The sequence below is a fragment of the Balearica regulorum genome, chromosome 1 (assembly GCF_011004875.1).
Source record: "Balearica regulorum gibbericeps isolate bBalReg1 chromosome 1, bBalReg1.pri, whole genome shotgun sequence".
Classification (NCBI taxonomy): Eukaryota; Metazoa; Chordata; class Aves; order Gruiformes; family Gruidae; genus Balearica; species Balearica regulorum.
The window spans coordinates 217,905,179-217,924,130 of record NC_046184.1 but is presented as its reverse complement, the minus strand read 5'-3'; the positions used below and the strand labels follow the sequence as shown (position 1 = coordinate 217,924,130).

Genomic DNA, 18,952 nt, shown 5'->3' with positions numbered 1-18,952 from the left:
TGCACGCGGGCAGGGGTTATTTGTGTGCGTCGGGGATGCTCGTGCAAGGGTGCGTGTGCACGTGTGCAGGGATGGGATGCAAGTGCCTGAGTGGGGTGCTTGCGCGCATGCGTGTGTGTGTGCACGCACGGCTGGTGATACTTTACATGCATGTGTGTGCGTGAGTGCATGTGTAGGCAAGGGGTACGTGTGTGTGTGCCAGGGGATGCTTGTGCACGAGGGGGTACGTGTGCGTGTAAGCACAGGCAGAGAGCAGTTGTGCCTGGGGGTGGCTGTGCGTGCACAGGTCAGGGCTTCTCGTGGCTGCACGGGATGCGTGTGAGCGCACACGCACAGTCAGTACTCGTGGCGGGGGGAGCGCGCGTGTGCACGCACGAGCAGAGAGCAGCTCTGTGTGCCTCTGGCTTTGGGGCTGTGGCGCTGGGGGTGCCCCCGTCCCCCGTCCCAGCGCTGGGACCCGGGTCTCTGCTGTCCCCGGAGCCGGGGGACGCGCCGGGACCCCCCCAAAGGGACTGCTGCCGGGGTCCGTGCCGGCACACGGCCGGCGCTGGCAATGCCTGCGCCTCGGGGAAGGGCAAGGGGAGGCCAAAGTTGGGGGGGGGGCCATGCCTGCCCTGCCGCCAGCCCCCCCCGAGAACCGCCGGCTCTTAACCCCCTCCCTCGGCTCCTCGTCCCCAGCGGTGGCAGCGGCTGGAGCGACAACGACCCCGGCCCGCGTCCGCCTGCGCCCGCAGTCTCCGACGGCAGCCCCGGCACGCTCGGCACCGGCATGGAGGGTGCCGCCGCCGCCCCGCTCTCGCCCACCATCAAAGCAGGGTGGCTGGACAAGAACCCGCCGCAGGGGTGAGTGACGTGCCGGGGGGGCCGCGGACCCCCCACCGGTGGGGGTCTCACCGCGTGCCCCGGAGGGGAGATGCTCCCCCGCTTTGCCGCCTGTCATTCCTGCTCGCGGGGACGGCATTTCGCTTCGGTGAAAGGCCGTCCCAAGGGGTCCCCGCCACTCCCTCCTAACCCCCGGTTTAGGTTAAAAATAGCTGGGTTTGGTGAAAGAGCCCTTCTCAGAGCGGGTGCCGCTGTCGGGGGCACTGAGCCGGTTGAGGAGGAGGAGGAGGGAAGGCTGCAGCTCGAACTTCCCTCGGCCCCGTGCGCTGGGAAACGAGCTGCCTCTGCCTGGGGAAGCCCTGAAAGAGCAGCGAGCCCCGAAAAGCGGCTGGCAGGGGAGAAGCGGGGTGTCGGGGCTCCTGCGCCGGAGGCTCTTCGCTGCGTTTGCCGATCGGGGAGATGTCGCTGGCAGCGCCGGCCCCAACCCCAGCGTTTTGCAGCCCCGGCGGCTCACGATGCGGAGCTGCTGCGTCGCGGAGCGCCCGGTCGCAGAAGTAAAACTATGGGGGGCTGCTGGGTGCGTGGCCGTGTGCTCGAGGGCGAGCGAGCCCAGCGTGCACAGGGAGCACAGGGAGCACAGCGAGCCCCGCGTGCACAGCGAGCCTGGTGTGCACAGTGAGCCGCGCGTGCACAGGGAGCACAGGGAGCCCCGCATGCACAGGGAGCACAGTGAGCCTGGTGTGCACAGTGAGCACAGGGAGCACAGTGAGCACAGGGAGCACAGTGAGCCCGGTGTGCACAGTGAGCACAGGGAGCACAGCGAGCCCCGCGTGCACAGTGAGCCCGGTGTGCACAGTGAGCCCAGTGTGCACAGTGAGCCTGGTGTGCACAGGGAGCCCCGCGTGCACAGTGAGCCACGCGTGCACAGTGAGCCCGGTGTGCACAGTGAGCACAGGGAGCACAGTGAGCACAGGGAGCACAGTGAGCCCGGTGTGCACAGTGAGCACAGTGAGCACAGTGAGCCTGGTGTGCACAGGGAGCCCCGCGTGCACAGTGAGCCCCGTGTGCACAGTGAGCCTGGTGTGCACAGTCAGCACAGGGAGCACAAGGGAGCACGTTGGTGATGCTACCGCTGATGCAGAGCACCCGGTTGCAGTGTCCGGCTGCAGAAGTAAAATTATGGGGGGGCTGCTGGGGGTGTGCGTCCGTGTGCTCGAGGGCGAGCGAGCCCAGGGAGCCCCGTGAGCACAGCCAGCCCAGGGAGGACAGTCAGCACGGGGAGCACAGCGAGTCCTGCGAGCACATCAGCGGCGTTAGTGCCGATGCAGAGCACCGGGTTGCAGAGCGCCCGGTTGCAGAAGTAAAACTGTGGGGGCTGCTGGGTGTGTGTCCGTGTGCACAAGGGTGAGCGAGCCCAGAGTACACAGGTAGCCCAGCGTGCGCAGTGAGCCCAGCGTGCCCAGTGAGCCCAGCGTGCCCAGTGAGCCCAGTGTGCCCAGTGAGCCCAGCGTGCACAGTGAGCCCAGCGTGCGCAGTGAGCCCAGTGTGTGCAGTGAGCCCAGCGTGTGCAGTGAGCCCAGTGTGTTCAGTGAGCCCAGCGTGCGCAGTGAGCCCAGTGTGTGCAGTGAGCCCAGTGTGCCCAGTGAGCCCAGCGTGTGCAGTGAGCCCAGCATGTGCAGTGAGCCCAGTGTGCGCAGTGAGCCCAGCGTGCGCAGTGAGCCCAGCGTGCACAGTGAGCCCAGTGTGTGCAGTGAGCCCAATGTGTGCAGTGAGCCCAGCATGTGCAGGTAGCCCAGCGTGCCCAGTGAGCCCAGTGTGCGCAGTGAGCCCAGCGTGCGCAGTGAGCCCAATGTGTGCAGTGAGCCCAGTGTGTGCAGTGAGCCCAGTGTGCCCAGTGAGCCCAGCGTGTGCAGTGAGCCCAGCATGTGCAGTGAGCCCAGCATGTGCGCAGTGAGCCCAGTGTGCGCAGTGAGCCCAGTGTGCGCAGTGAGCCCAGCGTGCGCAGTGAGCCCAGCGTGCACAGTGAGCCCAGTGTGTGCAGTGAGCCCAATGTGTGCAGTGAGCCCAGCATGTGCAGGTAGCCCAGCGTGCCCAGTGAGCCCAGTGTGCGCAGTGAGCCCAGCGTGCGCAGTGAGCCCAGTGTGTGCAGTGAGCCCAATGTGTGCAGTGAGCCCAGTGTGTGCAGTGAGCCCAGTGTGTTCAGTGAGCCCAGTGTGTGCAGTGAGCCCAGCATGTGCAGTGAGCCCAGTGTGTGCAGTGAGCCCAGCATGTGCAGGTAGTCCAGAGTGCACAGTGAGCCCAGTGTGCGCAGTGAGCCCAATGTGTGCAGTGAGCCCAGTGTGTGCAGTGAGCCCAATGTGTGCAGTGAGCCCAGTGTGTGCAGTGAGCCCAGCATGTGCAGGTAGTCCAGAGTGCACAGTGAGCCCAGTGTGTGCAGTGAGCCCAATGTGTGCAGTGAGCCCAGCGTGTGCAGTGAGCCCAGCGTGCGCAGTGAGCCCAGTGTGTGCAGTGAGCCCAATGTGTGCAGTGAGCCCAGCGTGCGCAGTGAGCCCAGCGTGCGCAGTGAGCCCAATGTGTGCAGTGAGCCCAATGTGTGCAGTGAGCCCAGTGTGCGCAGTGAGCCCAGGTAGCCCCAGGAGCACATCAGCGGCGTTAGCGCTGATGCAGAGCACCGGGTTGCAGAGCGCCCGGTTGCAGAAGTAAAACTGTGGGGGCTGTTAGGGCGTGTGTCCGTGTGCACAAGGGTGAGCGAGCCCAGCGTGCCCAGTGAGCCCAGTAAGCCCAGCGAGCACAGCCAGCACACTTGCCCCCATCCCCGCAGGGAACCAGCTCAGGGAGCTGCCCCAGCAGCGGGGAGGCAAAAATCAAGCTGGAGATGTGAAGGATATTTTGGGGACGTTTAATCTGGGCTACGAGGAAGCCCCGAGACTGCCGTGCTGCCGAGGAGGAGGAAGCTCGGGCTGCTTGCAGCGGAGCAGCGGGGCTGCTGGGGAAGTGAGAGCGGCTGAAGGTCCCAGGGAAGCTGCTCGGGCGGCTGCGGGGGGCGGGGGGGGCCGGAGCGTGGGGAAGGCAGCAAAGGGAACCGGGAACCCCAGCCCCTCGGCAGCTCAAGGTGGTTGGGGGGGTCAGAGCAGGGTTGGGGGTCTCTGCGCCCCGTGGGTTGCGCTCCTGCCGCCGAGCCAAGCGCTTTTTCCCCGGGCGGCTGCTGGCGGTTCCGTAAAGGCCGAGCGCGGGGTCACGTGCGGCGATGGCGATGGCGATGGCGATGGCGAAAGCCTCCCTGAGCGAAGAAGCCCTTAAGCAACAGCCGCTGGGGCTGGGGGGTGGCAGGGCCGGGGGGGGCCCTGGGGGTGCGGCGCTGGGGGGGGGCTGCATTGCACGGCTTGCCGGAGCCGTGCGGGGGCCGGCGGTGGGAAGGGACTTGGCTTCTCCTGCAGCCCTGACGCCGGGGTGGATGGGCTGCGGGGTGTAATGCCTTGCTCCGGGCTGGGGAGGGCACGGGGGTCTCCGCTCCATCCCCGGCGTCCTCCCTCTCCCCCTGCACCCCCGTCCCACCAGAGACGCCCGGCTTCTCCCTCCGCTGTGCGAGAGCCCCCGGTGCCACCGCTCCCCCCCGGAATGTGTCCCCTGGATTGAACCCTGCCCGGCTTGTAGGTCCTGAGCACTAACTGCAAATAGAGATTTTTTGTTGGGGGGGGCTTATAGGGGCAGCCCTTGTTCCCGGCTCCGTGCTTTAATTGGTGCCCGGAGGAAAGCGTCACGTCCCCATCGCTGTCCCCAGGGGCGAGGCGAGGGCTGGGGACACGAGGGCTGGGGACACGGCGCAGGATCGATGGCGAGGTGGCTCCAGGCTTTTGGCAACTGGGGCGTGAACGCACAAGCGGAGTCACCCCAAGTTCAAGGGCGCACGGCGCAGCCCGGAGCTGCTGGGACTGCCTGGCACGGCACAGCCCGTGCCGTGGGGCTTGGGCTGGCGAGCAGCGAGCGGGGAGGGGGCTGCTGCAGCCCTGGGGGGCTCATGCCACCCTTCCTGCACCCCGGCACCCTGGGAAGCAGCACCGGGCTCGGGTGGGCTGCAGCACCCGCTGCCTCCCGGCTGCCTGCCTTGCACGGGGGCTGTGTGCAGCTGGGTCACCCCATCTCCTCCCGTGGGTCCCTCCGGTCCCTTCCCAGGTCCTACATCTACCAGAAGCGCTGGGTGAAGCTCGACGCCGACTACCTCCGCTATTTTGACAGCGAGAAGGTGAGCGGGGAGGAAGGGAGCGGGGGCTCGGGGTGAGAAGGTGGCGCAGGAGCTGGCCCCGCGGGGCCACGGCTCTCCGGGTGTCGCGGCCGTGCCAAGGGGGGATGCCAGCCCCGGGGTGGGATGTGGGGTGCTCGGAGCCTGCCGGACACGGATGCTCTCAGCATCGCGAGCGCGGGGCGGTACCCATCCTGCCTGCCCAAGCCCACGGTGCTGAGCGCTGTGTCTCTCCCTCCCCGCCCCGCCCTGCCCCCCAGGACGCCTACTCCAAGCGGTTCATCCCCGTCTCCTCCATCTCCCGCATCGCCAGCGTCGGGGACCAGAAATTCGAGGTCATCACCAACAACCGCAATTTCGTGTTTCGGGCCGAGAGCGATGGTGAGGAACGGGGGTCCCTGCTCCTGGGGGGCCCCGGCTGCTCCCCCTCCCCTGGCCCAAGGGATGAGCCCCGGGGGGCTCCTGGCTGATCCTGACCCATGTCCCCTCCGGCCCCGCAGCAGACCGTAACGAGTGGATGCGGACCCTGCAGCAGATCGCGGAGGAGCGGAAGAGCAAACCTCCGGAGAGGACATCGATGTTCCTGACCACCAACGGTGCCACCGACCTGGCCGACAAGAGCGGCTTCCTGGAGCTGCGGGGCTTTAAGCACAAGCTCTTTGTGGCGGTGGCCGGGGACAAAGTTTTCCTCTACAAGAACGCAGAGGTGGGTGGCTGGGGGGGGGGGGCCGGGGTGCCATGGGGGACCCCGATGCTGTTTCGAGGGGGACCCCCTTCCCTTCGCTTCCGCAGCCTGAGCGGAGCGGCAGTGCGCTGGGGCACCCCGGGGCTGCCACCCCCAAACTGGGATGGCTCAGCCCCCGCAGACTGTTGACCCCCGGGCTGCAGCCCCCCCTCCCCGCTGGCTCCGAGCCTCGGGGCTCCCCCGGGATCATTGCACCCACTGCAGCTTCCCCAGAGCCCGCGGCACCCCGTGCACCCCCGGGGCTGGAAGCCAGGCAGGGAAGGGGCACGGGCACCCCCCGCCTCCAGCCGCCGGCGCTGGTGTGGTGTGCGGGCAGCAGCGCGGGCAGCTCCGGCATCAGCTCCCGCAGGCAGCATCATGGGTCCCTGCCCTCCCTCACCCCTCCGCCCGCCCTCGCCCACCAGGACTATCGGCTGGGGATCGGCATCACCTACATCGAGATGAACGTGGGGAACGTCAAGGAGGTGGACCGCCGGGGTTTCGACCTCACGACGCCATACAGGATCTTCAGGTGAACCGCGGGAGGGGAAGGGATGCCGGCCGTGCTGCCTCCCCCCCAACCCCGCGGCCGTGCCGTCCCTCACCCCTGTCCTCGCCGGCAGCTTCTCCGCCGACTCGGACCAGGAGAAGGAGGAGTGGGTGGAAGCCATGCAGCAGTCCATCGCCGAGGCTCTCTCCAACTCGGAGGTGGCCGAGAGGATCTGGGCGGTGGAATCCAACCGCTTCTGCGCCGACTGCGGCTCGCCCAAGCCCGACTGGGCCTCCATCAACCTCTGCGTCGTCATCTGCAAGAGATGCGCAGGTACCCGCGGCCCGGGGGGGGCAGAAGGAGCCGTGCGGCCCCCCGCCGTGGGTGGGGACAAGGGTGCGAGGCACGGGGCACCCCGGGGACCCAAACCAGGTCCCTAATGGCTCATCTCGCCGTCAGGGGAGCACCGGGGCTTGGGCCCCAGCATCACCAAAGTCCGGAGCCTGAAGATGGACAGGAAGGTGTGGACGGAGGAGCTGATCGAGGTATTGGCTCCGAGCGACCTCAAAAGCACTTTTCTTTGGGGGGGAAGACACCCCGTCCCCTCCCCATGGCTACGGGCCAGGGACAGGAGGAGCACAGGGAAGGTTTTCCAGCCTGGTCCGAGCCCCTTGGGGTGATACTGCGGTGTGGCTTGGTTGGGGACGGGACCCCCAGCAGCCCCCCATCCCCGTCCCCATGGCCTGTGGGCAGCCGGCACCTACCCGGGCACGCCGGCGAGGACGAACGGCGCTTGTGTGGCTGCACCACAGACTGACGGTGTCTGTGTGTCTGTGGGGAGACGGCTGTGGAGCCGTGGGGCTGGCGTGGGGAGACGGCTGCGGAGCTGTGGGGCTGGCGTGGGGAGACGGCTGCGGAGCCGTGGGGCTGGCGTGGGGAGACGGCTGCGGAGCCGTGGGGCTGGCGTGGGGCCGGGGCACGTGGCCAAGCGGCGGAGCAGCCCCCCGAAGCGGTGCGGCCGCCGGCGCGGAGGAATGCGTTGGTGCAGCCAGCGCGGGGGCGGGCGGGGGGGAGCGGGGATTTGTTACCAGACCCAACCTGGCCGCCATCCCCAGCCGGCAGACCCCGGCTGGCCCCGCTCTTCCCAGCCGTCCCGCTCGGATCCTGCATTCCTGCCTGGCGTCCCACCCGCGTAGCCCCCGCCTCCGGCATCGCCTGATCCCCGAGCCCCCAAACGCTTCCAGCTGCTGCCTGCGGCTGCTCCCCTTCCCCTCCCCTCTCCGGGAAAGCTGCCCTGAACCCCGCCGGGCTGGTGGGGACCCACCGCCAGCATCCCTGCCCCCCCCCCCCCACCCCAGCCCTCCCCAACCCCCGGCCCCGCTGCACCCCTGCCACCCCAGAGAGCTCGGGGGTGCTGGCAGAGCCCCCCATGGGCTTGCTGGGGCGCTGCGGGGGTCCCTGAGATGGGGAGAAACTTGTGCTGCTTAACGCCGGGCTGAGCATCGCTTGGGATGGTGGGGGGCCACAGAAAGCCCTTTAAACCCGCCCGGATGGATGCTGAGCATCCACCCCCCCCCCCGACACCTCGCCCGCAGCCGGGTGCCGATTCCCAGATGTGATTTTCCGGGGCGGGAAGGGGGGGGTTGGCGGCTGTGGGGGCTGCCAGACGCCAGGGCTGAGCCGCCGCTGCTGCCGGGACGTGGGGCTGGGCAGGGAGCAGCTCTGCGTGCCTGCACTGGGTGCGTGTTCCCGCACCCTGCCCACCCCTGGTGGGTCCCCCCCCGCTCTGCCCGTACCCCGCCGCTCTAACACGGCAGCTTTGGGCTGTGAACACCCCCCCCCACCCCCCCCATTCCCGGCAAAGACCCCCGGATACTCCCCACAAAGCCCCCCCCCCCCCCGCGTTCCTGGCCACACTCCATCCCGCAGCGGCACCGTCACCCCTCCTTGTCCCCGCAGCTCTTCCACCAGATCGGCAACGCCGTGGCCAACCAGTTCTGGGCCGCCAACGTGCCCCCCAGCGAGGCCATCGGCCCCGCCAGCGGCACCTGGGACAGGAGGCGCTTCCTCATCGCCAAATACCGGGAGGGCAAGTACCGGCGCTACCACCCGCTCTTCGGCAACCAGGAGGAGCTGAACAGGGTCAGTGCCCCCCCCAGGGCCGGGTGCCGTCTCAGGGGTCCCACCTGGGTGCTAAGTGGTGCTGAGCTGGGGTCCTGAGGCTGTTTTGGGGAGTGAGGTCTCTGCCCAGCCTCGTGCAATAGGGTTTCCCACCCTCCCTCCTTGCCTGTATCCCTGCCTGTGTCCCTGCCTGTACTCCCCAGCCCCCACCACGCACCCCACGTCCCCACCGCGCACTCCACATCCCCACCGCGCACCCCACGTCCCCACCGCGCACCCCACGTCCCCACCGCGCACCCCACGTCCCCACTGTGCACCTCACGTCCCCACCGTGCACCCCACGTCCCCACTGCGCACCCCACGTCCCCACCGCGCACCCCACGTCCCCACTGCGCACCTCACGTCGCCACTGCGCACCCCACGTCCCCACCGCGCACCCCACGTCCCCACCGCGCACCCCACGTCCCCACTGCGCACCCCACATCCCCACTGTGCACCTCACATCCCCACCGCGCACCCCACGTCCCCACTGTGCACCCCACGTCTCCACTGCGCACCCCACGTCCCCACCGCGCACCCCACATCCCCACCGCGCACCCCACGCAGCAGCCGGGGGTCTCCCGGAGGGACCAGCCGGGTGTGGGGACAAGGTGACCCCTCCGGGATGGGGCACGACCAGCGTCGTTCCCAGCCCAGTCCCAGGGGGGATCCCCCTTCCCGCAGCCAGACCCCCCCCAGGGCTGGAGATGGCTGGAGTGGGGCTGGGGGGGGGGCTGGTTCTTGGGCGGTGCAGCACCTTGAAGCCCCTCCCGCTCCCCGCAGCCCCCCGCAGCGCCGGGGACGGAGGCACCCGCCCAGCACCCCCAATCCCTGCCCACGGACGGGGTGCCGGACCGGGGGCCTTCGGGCCACGACCGGCACAGGGAACGCCATCGCGGCGCTCGGGCCGCCGGCCCTTCATCTCCCCCGTCGGCCGTGGCTCCGTCGGCTGCCGTCGGCGCTGCCGCGTTTGCACGAGAGCCAGGGGCACGCGGGGGCCCGGGCGGCCACGGGAATTCGCATGTGGGCTTGTTTGTTTTTCTGCTCCGGCTAGCCCGTCCCGCCCCGCTGCCGTATGACTTCACCCCGGCTCCTCGAGGGAGGGATTCGCCTCCCGCTCCAAACTTTTCCTCCCCGTCCCGGCCTCCTTTGTCCTGCCCAGGCAGCCGGGAGGTTGGCGAGGGGGGTCCGGCCGCTCGCCGCGCTCCCACCCGGTTCCTTTCGCCGGGGTGGGTGGCTCCTTGCCAGGCGTCTCTTCCTCCTCCTCGGGAACCTTCGGCCTCACCCGCCGTCCTGCCGGCTCTGTCGCAGGCTCTGTGCGCGGCCGTCACCACCAGTGACCTGGCGGAGACGCAGGCCCTGCTCTTCTGCGGGGCGGCGGTGACCTGTGCCACCGGGGACCCCCAGTGCCCGACGCCCCTGGCGCTGGCCGAGAAGAGCGGGCAGAGGCTGCAGATGGAATTCCTGCTCCACAACAAAACCTCAGGTACGGGATGACCCCCCCCCACACACACACATGTACCCCCCCACCCTGCAGCCCCCGTGGGCTCAAACCCACCGCCGGCGTTCCGGGAGCCGGGGCAGAGAGCTGCCGGGGTGTCCCGGGGGACGCGGGGAGGTTCTGAGCGCGTCCCGGCTCCGTACCCTGCCCGGCGTGGGGGTCTCCGGCTGCTTGGCGCTGCTGGGCTCTGTGCACCCCGGCAGAGGGGAGAGGGGCTTTGGGGAGCCCCCCACACCCTCGGGTCAGGGCTGGCTCCTTCCCGGCACCCCCGGGGAGCGAGGGGGGGGTCAGCAGCCTCGGGGCACGACCCCCGGCCGGACAGGCAGCCCCCGCTCGAGTATCCCCGCCAGAGCCAGGGGGGTCCGACCGTTTCGTAGCGCATCCCCCCTAAAAACTCCCTCCCGCGCTGCTCAACGTGCCCACCCGGCCGTGCCCTCGCTCCGGGTGGGCTGACGGGTCCCTCGGGTCCCTAACGCGGGGTGAACCTCCGGCCCTGGAAAGCCGCGGGATGGAGGTGTGCCGGGGCTGGCCGCAGCCTGCCGTAGCCGGCACCTCCCTCACCGCCTCGGCCGCCAAGTCCGTCCCGCGGAAGCTGGAGTTTGCCCAGGTTTGGGGCTGGGCCCGGTGTTCCAGACATGTCGGCACAAAAGGGGGCTGGGAGAGCGGCGAGGCGTCCTGGCCGCCCCGGTGAGCCGGAGAAAACCAAATCCCTGAGCTCATCCCACCGGGTCCGGCTCTGGGGGGCATCTCCGGAGCCCCGGGATTGCTGGGGTCGGCGAGCCCAGTGCCGTGCGCGGAGCAGGGCTGGGCCGGTGGAGCGGGGCTCTGCGTCCCCCGGGGTTTCTCCGTCCCCAGAGCTCCGGGCAGCCCTGCGGTCTGACCTGGGGGTGCTTTAGGGGTGTCCCTGCACCCCGTCTCTGCCTGGTCCCCGGAGGAAATGGGGGGATGCTTCTTGCCGGAGGGCAGGGTGGGGAAACCGAGGCAGAGCCCTGGGCCGTTACTTCAGCCGCAGGACTGCGATGCTCTGCCCTTCTCCAAGCGGCGGGGACCGGGGGCAGCCCGGGAGAGACCTCGCCCGTGGGGGACTCCTGTCCCCACCTTCCCGTGACATCCCCCTCCCGTCACAGCTCTGCCCGGGGCTGGTCTGCAGGGCCGCTGCGGGGTGCGGGATGAGGGATGAGGGATGTGGGATGTGGGATGAGGGATGGGGGATGCGGGATGCGGGATGAGGGATGCGGGATGCGGGATGTGGGATGGGGGATGTGGGATGCGGGATGCGGGATGAGGGATGCGGGATGTGGGATGAGGGATGAGGGATGTGGGATGTGGGATGTGGGATGAGGGATGAGGGATGAGGGATGCGGGATGAGGGATGGGGGATGTGGGATGAGGGATGAGGGATGAGGGATGTGGGATGTGGGATGCGGGATGGGGGATGTGGGATGAGGGATGAGGGATGAGGGATGTGGGATGAGGGATGCGGGATGGGGGATGAGGGATGTGGGATGTGGGATGAGGGATGAGGGATGAGGGATGTGGGATGAGGGATGAGGGATGTGGGATGTGGGATGTGGGATGAGGGATGCGGGATGAGGGATGCGGGATGAGGGATGTGGGATGCGGGATGGGGGATGAGGGATGTGGGATGTGGGATGCGGGATGAGGGATGTGGGATGTGGGATGAGGGATGTGGGATGAGGGATGCGGGATGAGGGATGTGGGATGTGGGATGCGGGATGGGGGATGTGGGATGAGGGATGTGGGATGTGGGATGCGGGATGAGGGATGTGGGATGTGGGATGAGGGATGTGGGATGAGGGATGTGGGATGTGGGATGCGGGATGCGGGATGAGGGATGCGGGATGCAGGATGAGAGATGAGGGATGTGGGATGAAGGATGTGGGATGTGGGATGTGGGATGTGGGATGTGGGATGCGGGGTGCCATCCCAGCAGAAAAGCCTGACCCCGCTGATCCCCAGGCACCCCAGGTTTGGGGCCGGGTGCTGCTCCTTGCAGCCCAGCCGTGCCATGGAGGGGCTCGCCCTGCAGCCTGGGGGATGCTTTTGGGGTCCTGCTTCTTGTGCTGGGGGGGACAACACACAGCCAGCTGCCTCGGGGGATGGTGGGGGGGGGATGTGGCTGGTGTCATCGCTGCAGCCCCCGTCCAGCTGCCCCCTGCATGTCACAACGGCAGAGCACCCGGGGGATGACACGGGCCGCTGTCACCCTGTCCCTGGCTCAGCAGGGTCCCGCTGCACCCCACTGCGTCCCTTAGCTGCTGGGCAGCTCAGTCCTCACCAGCTGCGGTTTGGGGCGGGGGGAGTTCTGCGGGGGGGGTGCAGCCCCCCGTGACAGGTTGTCGCCCCGTTTGCAGAGCCGCCGCGCCTGGAGGCGGGGTGCAGCGAGGAGAAGCCCTACTCGGTGCCCCTGCCCTCCGTCACCCACAACGGCTTCCTCTACAAGACCCCCTCCATGGCCAAGCCCGTGGGCGAGAGGAAGGGCCAGGAAGGTACGTGGGGGCCTGTGGGGCGGGGAAGTAGGGGTACAGGGGGCTGGGGGGCTCCGAGCCATCCCAGCGGGGGGATTGCACCATCTTCTGTGCCCCAGGGCATTGAAAAAGCCCCAGGGAGGTGCAGCGTCACCTGGCCAGCCTGGCTCGAGGGGGGATTACAGCGGGTGGGCACCCAGTGGGTGCTGCAGGGCCACCCAGGCTGGGCTGGTGGGTGACCTCGGGCTGGCTGGAGTGTGTGGGGGTGCCCAGCACCATCCTGTGCCGCGCAGAGTTCAGCCGGCGGTGGTGCACGCTGCAGGACGGTGTCCTCAGCTACTACGAGAATGACCGCAATGCCGTGCCCAACGGCGAGATCAAGGTGGAGGAGATTGTGTGCCTGGTGAACAACCCGCCCCACACCCACGGGTAAGGCCGTACCCCCACGTGCAGCCCTATAGCACCCCGACATCCCCTCTGCTCCCACAGGGCTGGGCATGGCCGCTGTATCACTCACGGGTGCTGGCACGGGGGGGGCTGCTGTCCCCAACCCCGCCGCTGGCCCTTCTCGCACTTGCAGCAAGCCTGACCCATCTGTTTTTGCAAGGAACCTGTGTAAACCCTCTGCAGCCCCCCTGCAGCCCCCCTGCAACCCCTCTGCAACCCCTCTGCAGCCCCTCTGCAACCCCCCTGCAGCCCCCCTGCAACCCCTCTGCAGCCCCCCTGCAACCCCCCTGCAACCCCTCTGCAACCCCTCTGCAGCCCCCCTGCAACCCCCCTGCAGCCCCCCTGCAACCCCTCTGCAGCCCCCCTGCAACCCCCCTGCAACCCCTCTGCAGCCCCTCTGCAACCCCCCTGCAGCCCCTCTGCAACCCCCCTGCAGCCCCTCTGCAGCCCCTCTGCAGCCCCTCTGCAGCCCCCCTGCAACCCCCCTGCAGCCCCTCTGCAGCCCCTCTGCAGCCCCTCTGCAACCCCCCTGCAGCCCCTCTGCAGCCCCTCTGCAGCCCCTCTGCAGCCCCTCTGCAGCCCCTCTGCAACCCCCCTGCAGCCCCTCTGCAGCCCCTCTGCAGCCCCTCTGCAGCCCCTCTGCAGCCCCTCTGCAGCCCCTCTGCAGCCCCCCTGCAACCCCCCTGCAACCCCTCTGCAGCCCCTCTGCAACCCCCCTGCAGCCCCTCTGCAGCCCCTCTGCAACCCCTCTGCAGCCCCTCTGCAACCCCTCTGCAACCCCTCTGCAGCCCCCTGCAACCCCCCTGCAGCCCCCCTGCAACCCCCCTGCAACCCCCCTGCAACCCCTCTGCAGCCCCTCTGCAACCCCCCTGCAGCCCCTCTGCAGCCCCTCTGCAACCCCTCTGCAGCCCCTCTGCAACCCCTCTGCAGCCCCTCTGCAGCCCCCCTGCAACCCCCCTGCAACCCCCCTGCAACCCCTCTGCAGCCCCTCTGCAACCCCCCTGCAGCCCCTCTGCAGCCCCTCTGCAACCCCTCTGCAACCCCCCTGCAGCCCCTCTGCAGCCCCTCTGCAACCCCCCTGCAGCCCCCCTGCAGCCCCTCTGCAACCCCCCTGCAACCCCCTGCAACCCCCCTGCAACCCCTCTGCAGCCCCTCTGCAGCCCCTCTGCAACCCCCCTGCAGCCCCCCTGCAACCCCCCTGCAACCCCCCTGCAACCCCTCTGCAGCCCCCCTGCAACCCCCCTGCAACCCCCCTGCAGCCCCTCTGCAACCCCTCTGCAGCCCCTCTGCAACCCCCCTGCAGCCCCTCTGCAGCCCCTCTGCAACCCCTCTGCAACCCCCCTGCAACCCCTCTGCAGCCCCTCTGCAACCCCTCTGCAACCCCCCTGCAACCCCCCTGCAACCCCTCTGCAGCCCCTCTGCAACCCCTCTGCAACCCCCCTGCAGCCCCTCTGCAGCCCCTCTGCAACCCCTCTGCAGCCCCTCTGCAACCCCTCTGCAACCCCTCTGCAACCCCTCTGCAACGCCTCTGCAGCCCCTCTGCAGCCCCCCTGCAACCCCCCTGCAGCCCCTCTGCAGCCCCCCCTGCAACCCCCCTGCAACCCCTCTGCAGCCCCTCTGCAGCCCCCCTGCAACCCCCCTGCAGCCCCTCTGCAACCCCCCTGCAACCCCTCTGCAGCCCCCCTGCAACCCCCCTGCAACCCCCCTGCAGCCCCCCTGCAACCCCCCTGCAACCCCCCTGCAGCCCCTCTGCAACCCCTCTGCAGCCCCTCTGCAACCCCCCTGCAGCCCCTCTGCAGCCCCTCTGCAACCCCTCTGCAACCCCCCTGCAACCCCTCTGCAACCCCCCTGCAACCCCTCTGCAGCCCCTCTGCAACCCCTCTGCAACCCCCCTGCAACCCCCCTGCAACCCCTCTGCAGCCCCTCTGCAACCCCTCTGCAACCCCCCTGCAGCCCCTCTGCAGCCCCTCTGCAACCCCTCTGCAGCCCCTCTGCAACCCCTCTGCAACCCCTCTGCAACCCCTCTGCAACGCCTCTGCAGCCCCTCTGCAGCCCCCCTGCAACCCCCCTGCAGCCCCTCTGCAGCCCCCCTGCAACCCCCCTGCAGCCCCTCTGCAACCCCCCTGCAACCCCCCTGCAGCCCCTCTGCAGCCCCCCTGCAGCCCCTCTGCAACCCCTCTGCAGCCCCCCTGCAGCCCCCCTGCAGCCCCCCTGCAGCCCCTCTGCAACCCCTCTGCAACCCCTCTGCAGCCCCTCTGCAACCCCTCTGCAACCCCTCTGCAACCCCTCTGCAGCCCCCTTGCTGGAGGGTCCAGGGCCGTGGTGGGGGGATCCCAAACCGGATCAGCCCTCGGCGGAGCTGCTGGCAGATGTGCAGCGGGATGTTGTCCCTACCCGGGGTGCCCCCGGCACCCAACCAGCTCCGTCCCACCACCCACGGGTGTCCAGGTTCCCCTTTCCCTCCCTCCCGCAGGATCGAGAGCACGTTCGAGGTCTACATCGAGTCGGAGCGGCTCTATCTCTTTGGGCTGGAGAGCCCCGATTCCGCTCGGGAATGGCTCAAGTCCATTGCCAAGGTCGGATGCGGTGGGCTGGGGGCAGCCGCGGGTGCCGGGGGGGAGCCGGGTGCCGCGGCGCTGACGGGTCCCTCCTCTCCCCGGTTCAGTCCTTCATCCACCCCCGTGCCGAGGAGCTGCTGGCTCTCGACTTCGAGCGGATCGGCCGGCTGCACTACAAGGGCGGCCTCAGCCTGGAGCGAGCCAAGGAGGGCTGGTTCGCCCTGGCCGGCTCCGCGCTCCACGTCTGCTTCGAGGACAGCGAGCGGCAGGAGCCTCTCCAGCTGCGCAAGCTGCAGGAGCTCTGTGCGTGCCCCTGCCCTCCCCCCCCCCGGGCTGGAAGGGACCTTGGGAATGGGGGGGTGGGGGGTGTCCCCCAAATCCGGCCCCGAGCAGCTGGGTTGCACCCAGCCAAGGTGGTTTTGGTGTGGGGGTGGTGGGTGCTGCTCCGATGGAGCTCAGGGTCCCTGCGCGGAGCGGGATGCAGTCGTTCTTCCTCCTCTCCGTCCTCTTCCCCATCCCTGGAAAGTCGCTGCTTGTCCCGCCTGGGCCGGAGCCGGAACCCGCTGGCTGCCTGGCACAGCCCCCCCCGGCACGTGGGGCTGGGGGGGCCGGGGCTCCCCACGTTCCCGCGGGTGACGGGCTCTCTCCCCTCCAGCCATCCAGGGAGACAACGAGGTGCTGGTGCTGGTGGAGAGACGGAGGTAAGAGCAGAGGGTGGGGGGGGGTGTTAGACCCCTCCGGCAGAATATCACCCCCTGCCCAGGCCGCCCCTCACCCGGGGGTGCCTTTGCCCTCCCTGCGGTGACGGGGGACCCCCAGAAGAGAGCTGGGACCATCCCCGGGCCTCTGGTCCCAGCTTTTCCCGGGGGTCCCGGCCATGCGGTGGGGTCGGGGCGGGGGGGTGGCCGGCCCCCGGCTGAGGCTGGCGTTGCTGGCAGGACGCTGTACATCCAGGGGGAGAGGAAGCTGGATTTCCTGGGCTGGGTCCACGCCATCCAGAAGGCTGCGGGCAGCTCGGGGGACACCTTGTCAGAGCAGCAGCTGACGGAGTCGGACGTCCCGCTGCTGGTGGACCGCTGCATCGACTACATCACCCAGTGCGGTACGTGCCGTCGCCCATCGCCGGGTGCCGGTGGGGACCAGAGCGCGGCGTTCGGGTCAATCCATCGGTGTGGCGCGGCTGGCTGAGACCCAACGGGCTCGTGACACACATTTCCCTCCCTCCCTGAGCATCCGCTGCAGCCTTGTAGGAGAGCTCCGGCTGGAGGAGGGCTTTGGCTTTAGCCTGCGGCTCCTCGGCGGCTGTGGCAATACCTGCGGGGTGGGAAGCGCCGCGGCACCGGCTCCCCGCGGCGGCGTTTGATGGGGTGGGCGGGCGGGGGGCTGGGAGGGGTGACTGTCCCCCCCACCGAGGGGGGTCTCATCCCCACTGGCTCTGCCCCAGGGCTGACGTCCGAGGGCATCTACCGCAAGAGTGGGCAGAACTCCAAGACCACCAACCTGCTGGAGATGCTGCGCCGGGACGCCCGCAGCGTCCGCCTGAAGGAGGGCGAGCACCAGGTGGACGACGTCGCCAACACCCTCAAACGCTTCTTCCGCGACCTCGGGGATGGGCTCTTCACCGCGCGGTGGGGCCAGGACTGGCTGCAGGCGACGGGTGAGCCCTGGGGGGCTGCTGGGGGGCAGTGGGAGGATGGGGGGGTGGGCTCCCTGGCTCTGCTGCAGCCCCCTTCGTCCTCTCCTCTGCCTTACACGGGGAGAGCACATCTGGAGCCCACGTGGTCCAAGGGCTCGAGCCCCTGGGTGGGGAGCGGAATGCCCACGCTGACCCCGTGCAGCCCCGTGCTCCGGCACGGCTGGGGCTGAGACAGGGCAGAGAGCCAGACCCCCCCCGCCCTTTGCTTCTGGATCCGGCCCCTGAGTACCAGGGCTGGAGGCACCCGGCAGCTGGAGAGCTGTGGGGCTGGGGTGCTCCGGCCCCCTGGAGCTGGGATACTCCAGCCGTGGGATGCTCCAGTCCTATCGATTTGGGATGCTCCAGCCTTGCAGAGCTGGAATGCTCTGGTCTTGTGGAGCTGGGATGCTTCGGCTCCGGGATGCTCCAGCCCTATGGAGCTGGGAAGCTCCATCCCCACAGAGCTGGGATGCTCAGGTCTTGTGGAGCTGGGATGCTTCAGCCCTGCAAAGATGCAATATTCCAGCCCAGTGGAGCTGGGATGTCCAGCCCTGGGATGCTCTGGTCCTGTGGAGCTGAGACACCGGCCCCATGGAGCTGGGACGTTCTGGCCCCGTGGAGCTGGGATGCTCCAGCCTCACAGAGCTGGGATGCTCTGGCCCTGGGATGCTCCATCCCCATGGAGCTGGGATGCTCCGTCCCCACAGTGGGGCAGGAGGGTCCGAGGTGGGGTCTGGAGAGGGGACGGCAGGGCTGTGGGTCTCAGTCTCACCTTCACGCCCCTCCGTGCCCATCCCCTCCCTCGTGCCCCTCTCGCAGTGCTGGAGGACGAGGAGGCAAAGATCGGCGAGTACCGGCGGCTCCTGGGCGTCCTCCCCACCGTGAACCGGGCCACGCTGAAGGCGCTCATCAACCACCTCTTCCGGTACGGCACGGGCGGCAGAGCCCGCGGTCCCCGAGCCTCCGTGGGGCATCGTCCCATCTGCTGTGGGGTCCGGGGGAGGCGTGGGGCGGAGCGGAGCCCTCACCCCTTGGCTCGCGTCCCGAGCAAGGACGGGGCGGGGGGATTTGGGGTCCCAAAGCCGAGCATCACGTCCCGGCGTGGGGGGCGTTCCCCCTGGCAAGGCTGACGGGAGGGGGGTGTGGGGGGGCCCCAGGGCAGGAACCGTAACAGGGTTCCCCGCAGGGTCCAGCGCTTCTCTGGGGAGAACCAGATGAACACGCACAACCTGGCCATCGTCTTTGGGCCCACGCTCTTCCAGACGGACGGGAAGGACTACAAGGCAGGGCGCGTGGTGGAGGACCTCATCAGCCACTACGTCAAGATCTTTAACGTAGGTTCACACCCCCCCCCGACGCCGCTCTGGGGAGAGGGGGCTGGATCAGGCCCACGTGTGGACGTTCCCAGGGGATGGGGAGGTGGAGGGAGGAGGAAGCTGGGTCTGCTCTGACTGCAGACATCTCCTTGCTTTGGAGATGAGGGAAGGGGGGTCCGTGTCCCTACAATCCCTGGAGACCCCCGAGCCTGGAGCCGCTGGCACCGCTGGGCGGGGGAGCAGCTTCCCCTGGGGACCCGCAGTGAAACTTAAGGGTGGTGTGGTCAGCCCTGATGGCTCCCTGGGCTCCTCTTCCTCGGCAGGTCAATGACCAAGAGATGAAGAAGCAGCAGGATGAGATCATGGCCATCATGAAGATGCGGGAGGCAGCGTCCAGCGGGACGCAGGTGGGTCCTGGACGTGGACATGGGGGGCTTCCTGGGGCACCCTCTTTGTGTGGAGCCCCACCATCTGCTCCAGCATCTCCTGGAGATGTTGTCTCAAAAAAAAAGATATCAGAGATGCCCCAG

General features: G+C 68.9%; 1 protein-coding gene across 8 annotated transcripts in view; it reads left to right on the top strand.

Moving 5' to 3' along the window:
* The window catches only part of ARAP1 (ArfGAP with RhoGAP domain, ankyrin repeat and PH domain 1), a 45,646-nt gene that overhangs the window by 15,122 nt on the left and 11,572 nt on the right, over positions 1 to 18,952 (top strand). For all 8 annotated transcript variants that reach the window (XR_012833467.1, XR_012833468.1, XM_075742690.1 and 5 more), the window contains 19 exons: positions 679 to 843; positions 4,996 to 5,065; positions 5,323 to 5,443; positions 5,563 to 5,768; positions 6,212 to 6,318; positions 6,410 to 6,609; positions 6,736 to 6,821; positions 8,236 to 8,418; positions 9,748 to 9,922; positions 12,313 to 12,447; positions 12,720 to 12,855; positions 15,347 to 15,449; positions 15,539 to 15,734; positions 16,087 to 16,132; positions 16,370 to 16,533; positions 16,876 to 17,088; positions 17,926 to 18,031; positions 18,293 to 18,440; positions 18,746 to 18,829. Coding sequence is in view for 6 of the 8 variants with exons in the window: in XM_075742690.1 (XP_075598805.1) it covers positions 679 to 843; positions 4,996 to 5,065; positions 5,323 to 5,443; positions 5,563 to 5,768; positions 6,212 to 6,318; positions 6,410 to 6,609; positions 6,736 to 6,821; positions 8,236 to 8,418; positions 9,748 to 9,922; positions 12,313 to 12,447; positions 12,720 to 12,855; positions 15,347 to 15,449; positions 15,539 to 15,734; positions 16,087 to 16,132; positions 16,370 to 16,533; positions 16,876 to 17,088; positions 17,926 to 18,031; positions 18,293 to 18,440; positions 18,746 to 18,829 (2,644 nt within the window). In the remaining 2 variants the exon portion in view is untranslated. The remainder of the gene's footprint in view (positions 1 to 678; positions 844 to 4,995; positions 5,066 to 5,322; positions 5,444 to 5,562; positions 5,769 to 6,211; positions 6,319 to 6,409; positions 6,610 to 6,735; positions 6,822 to 8,235; positions 8,419 to 9,747; positions 9,923 to 12,312; positions 12,448 to 12,719; positions 12,856 to 15,346; positions 15,450 to 15,538; positions 15,735 to 16,086; positions 16,133 to 16,369; positions 16,534 to 16,875; positions 17,089 to 17,925; positions 18,032 to 18,292; positions 18,441 to 18,745; positions 18,830 to 18,952) is intronic.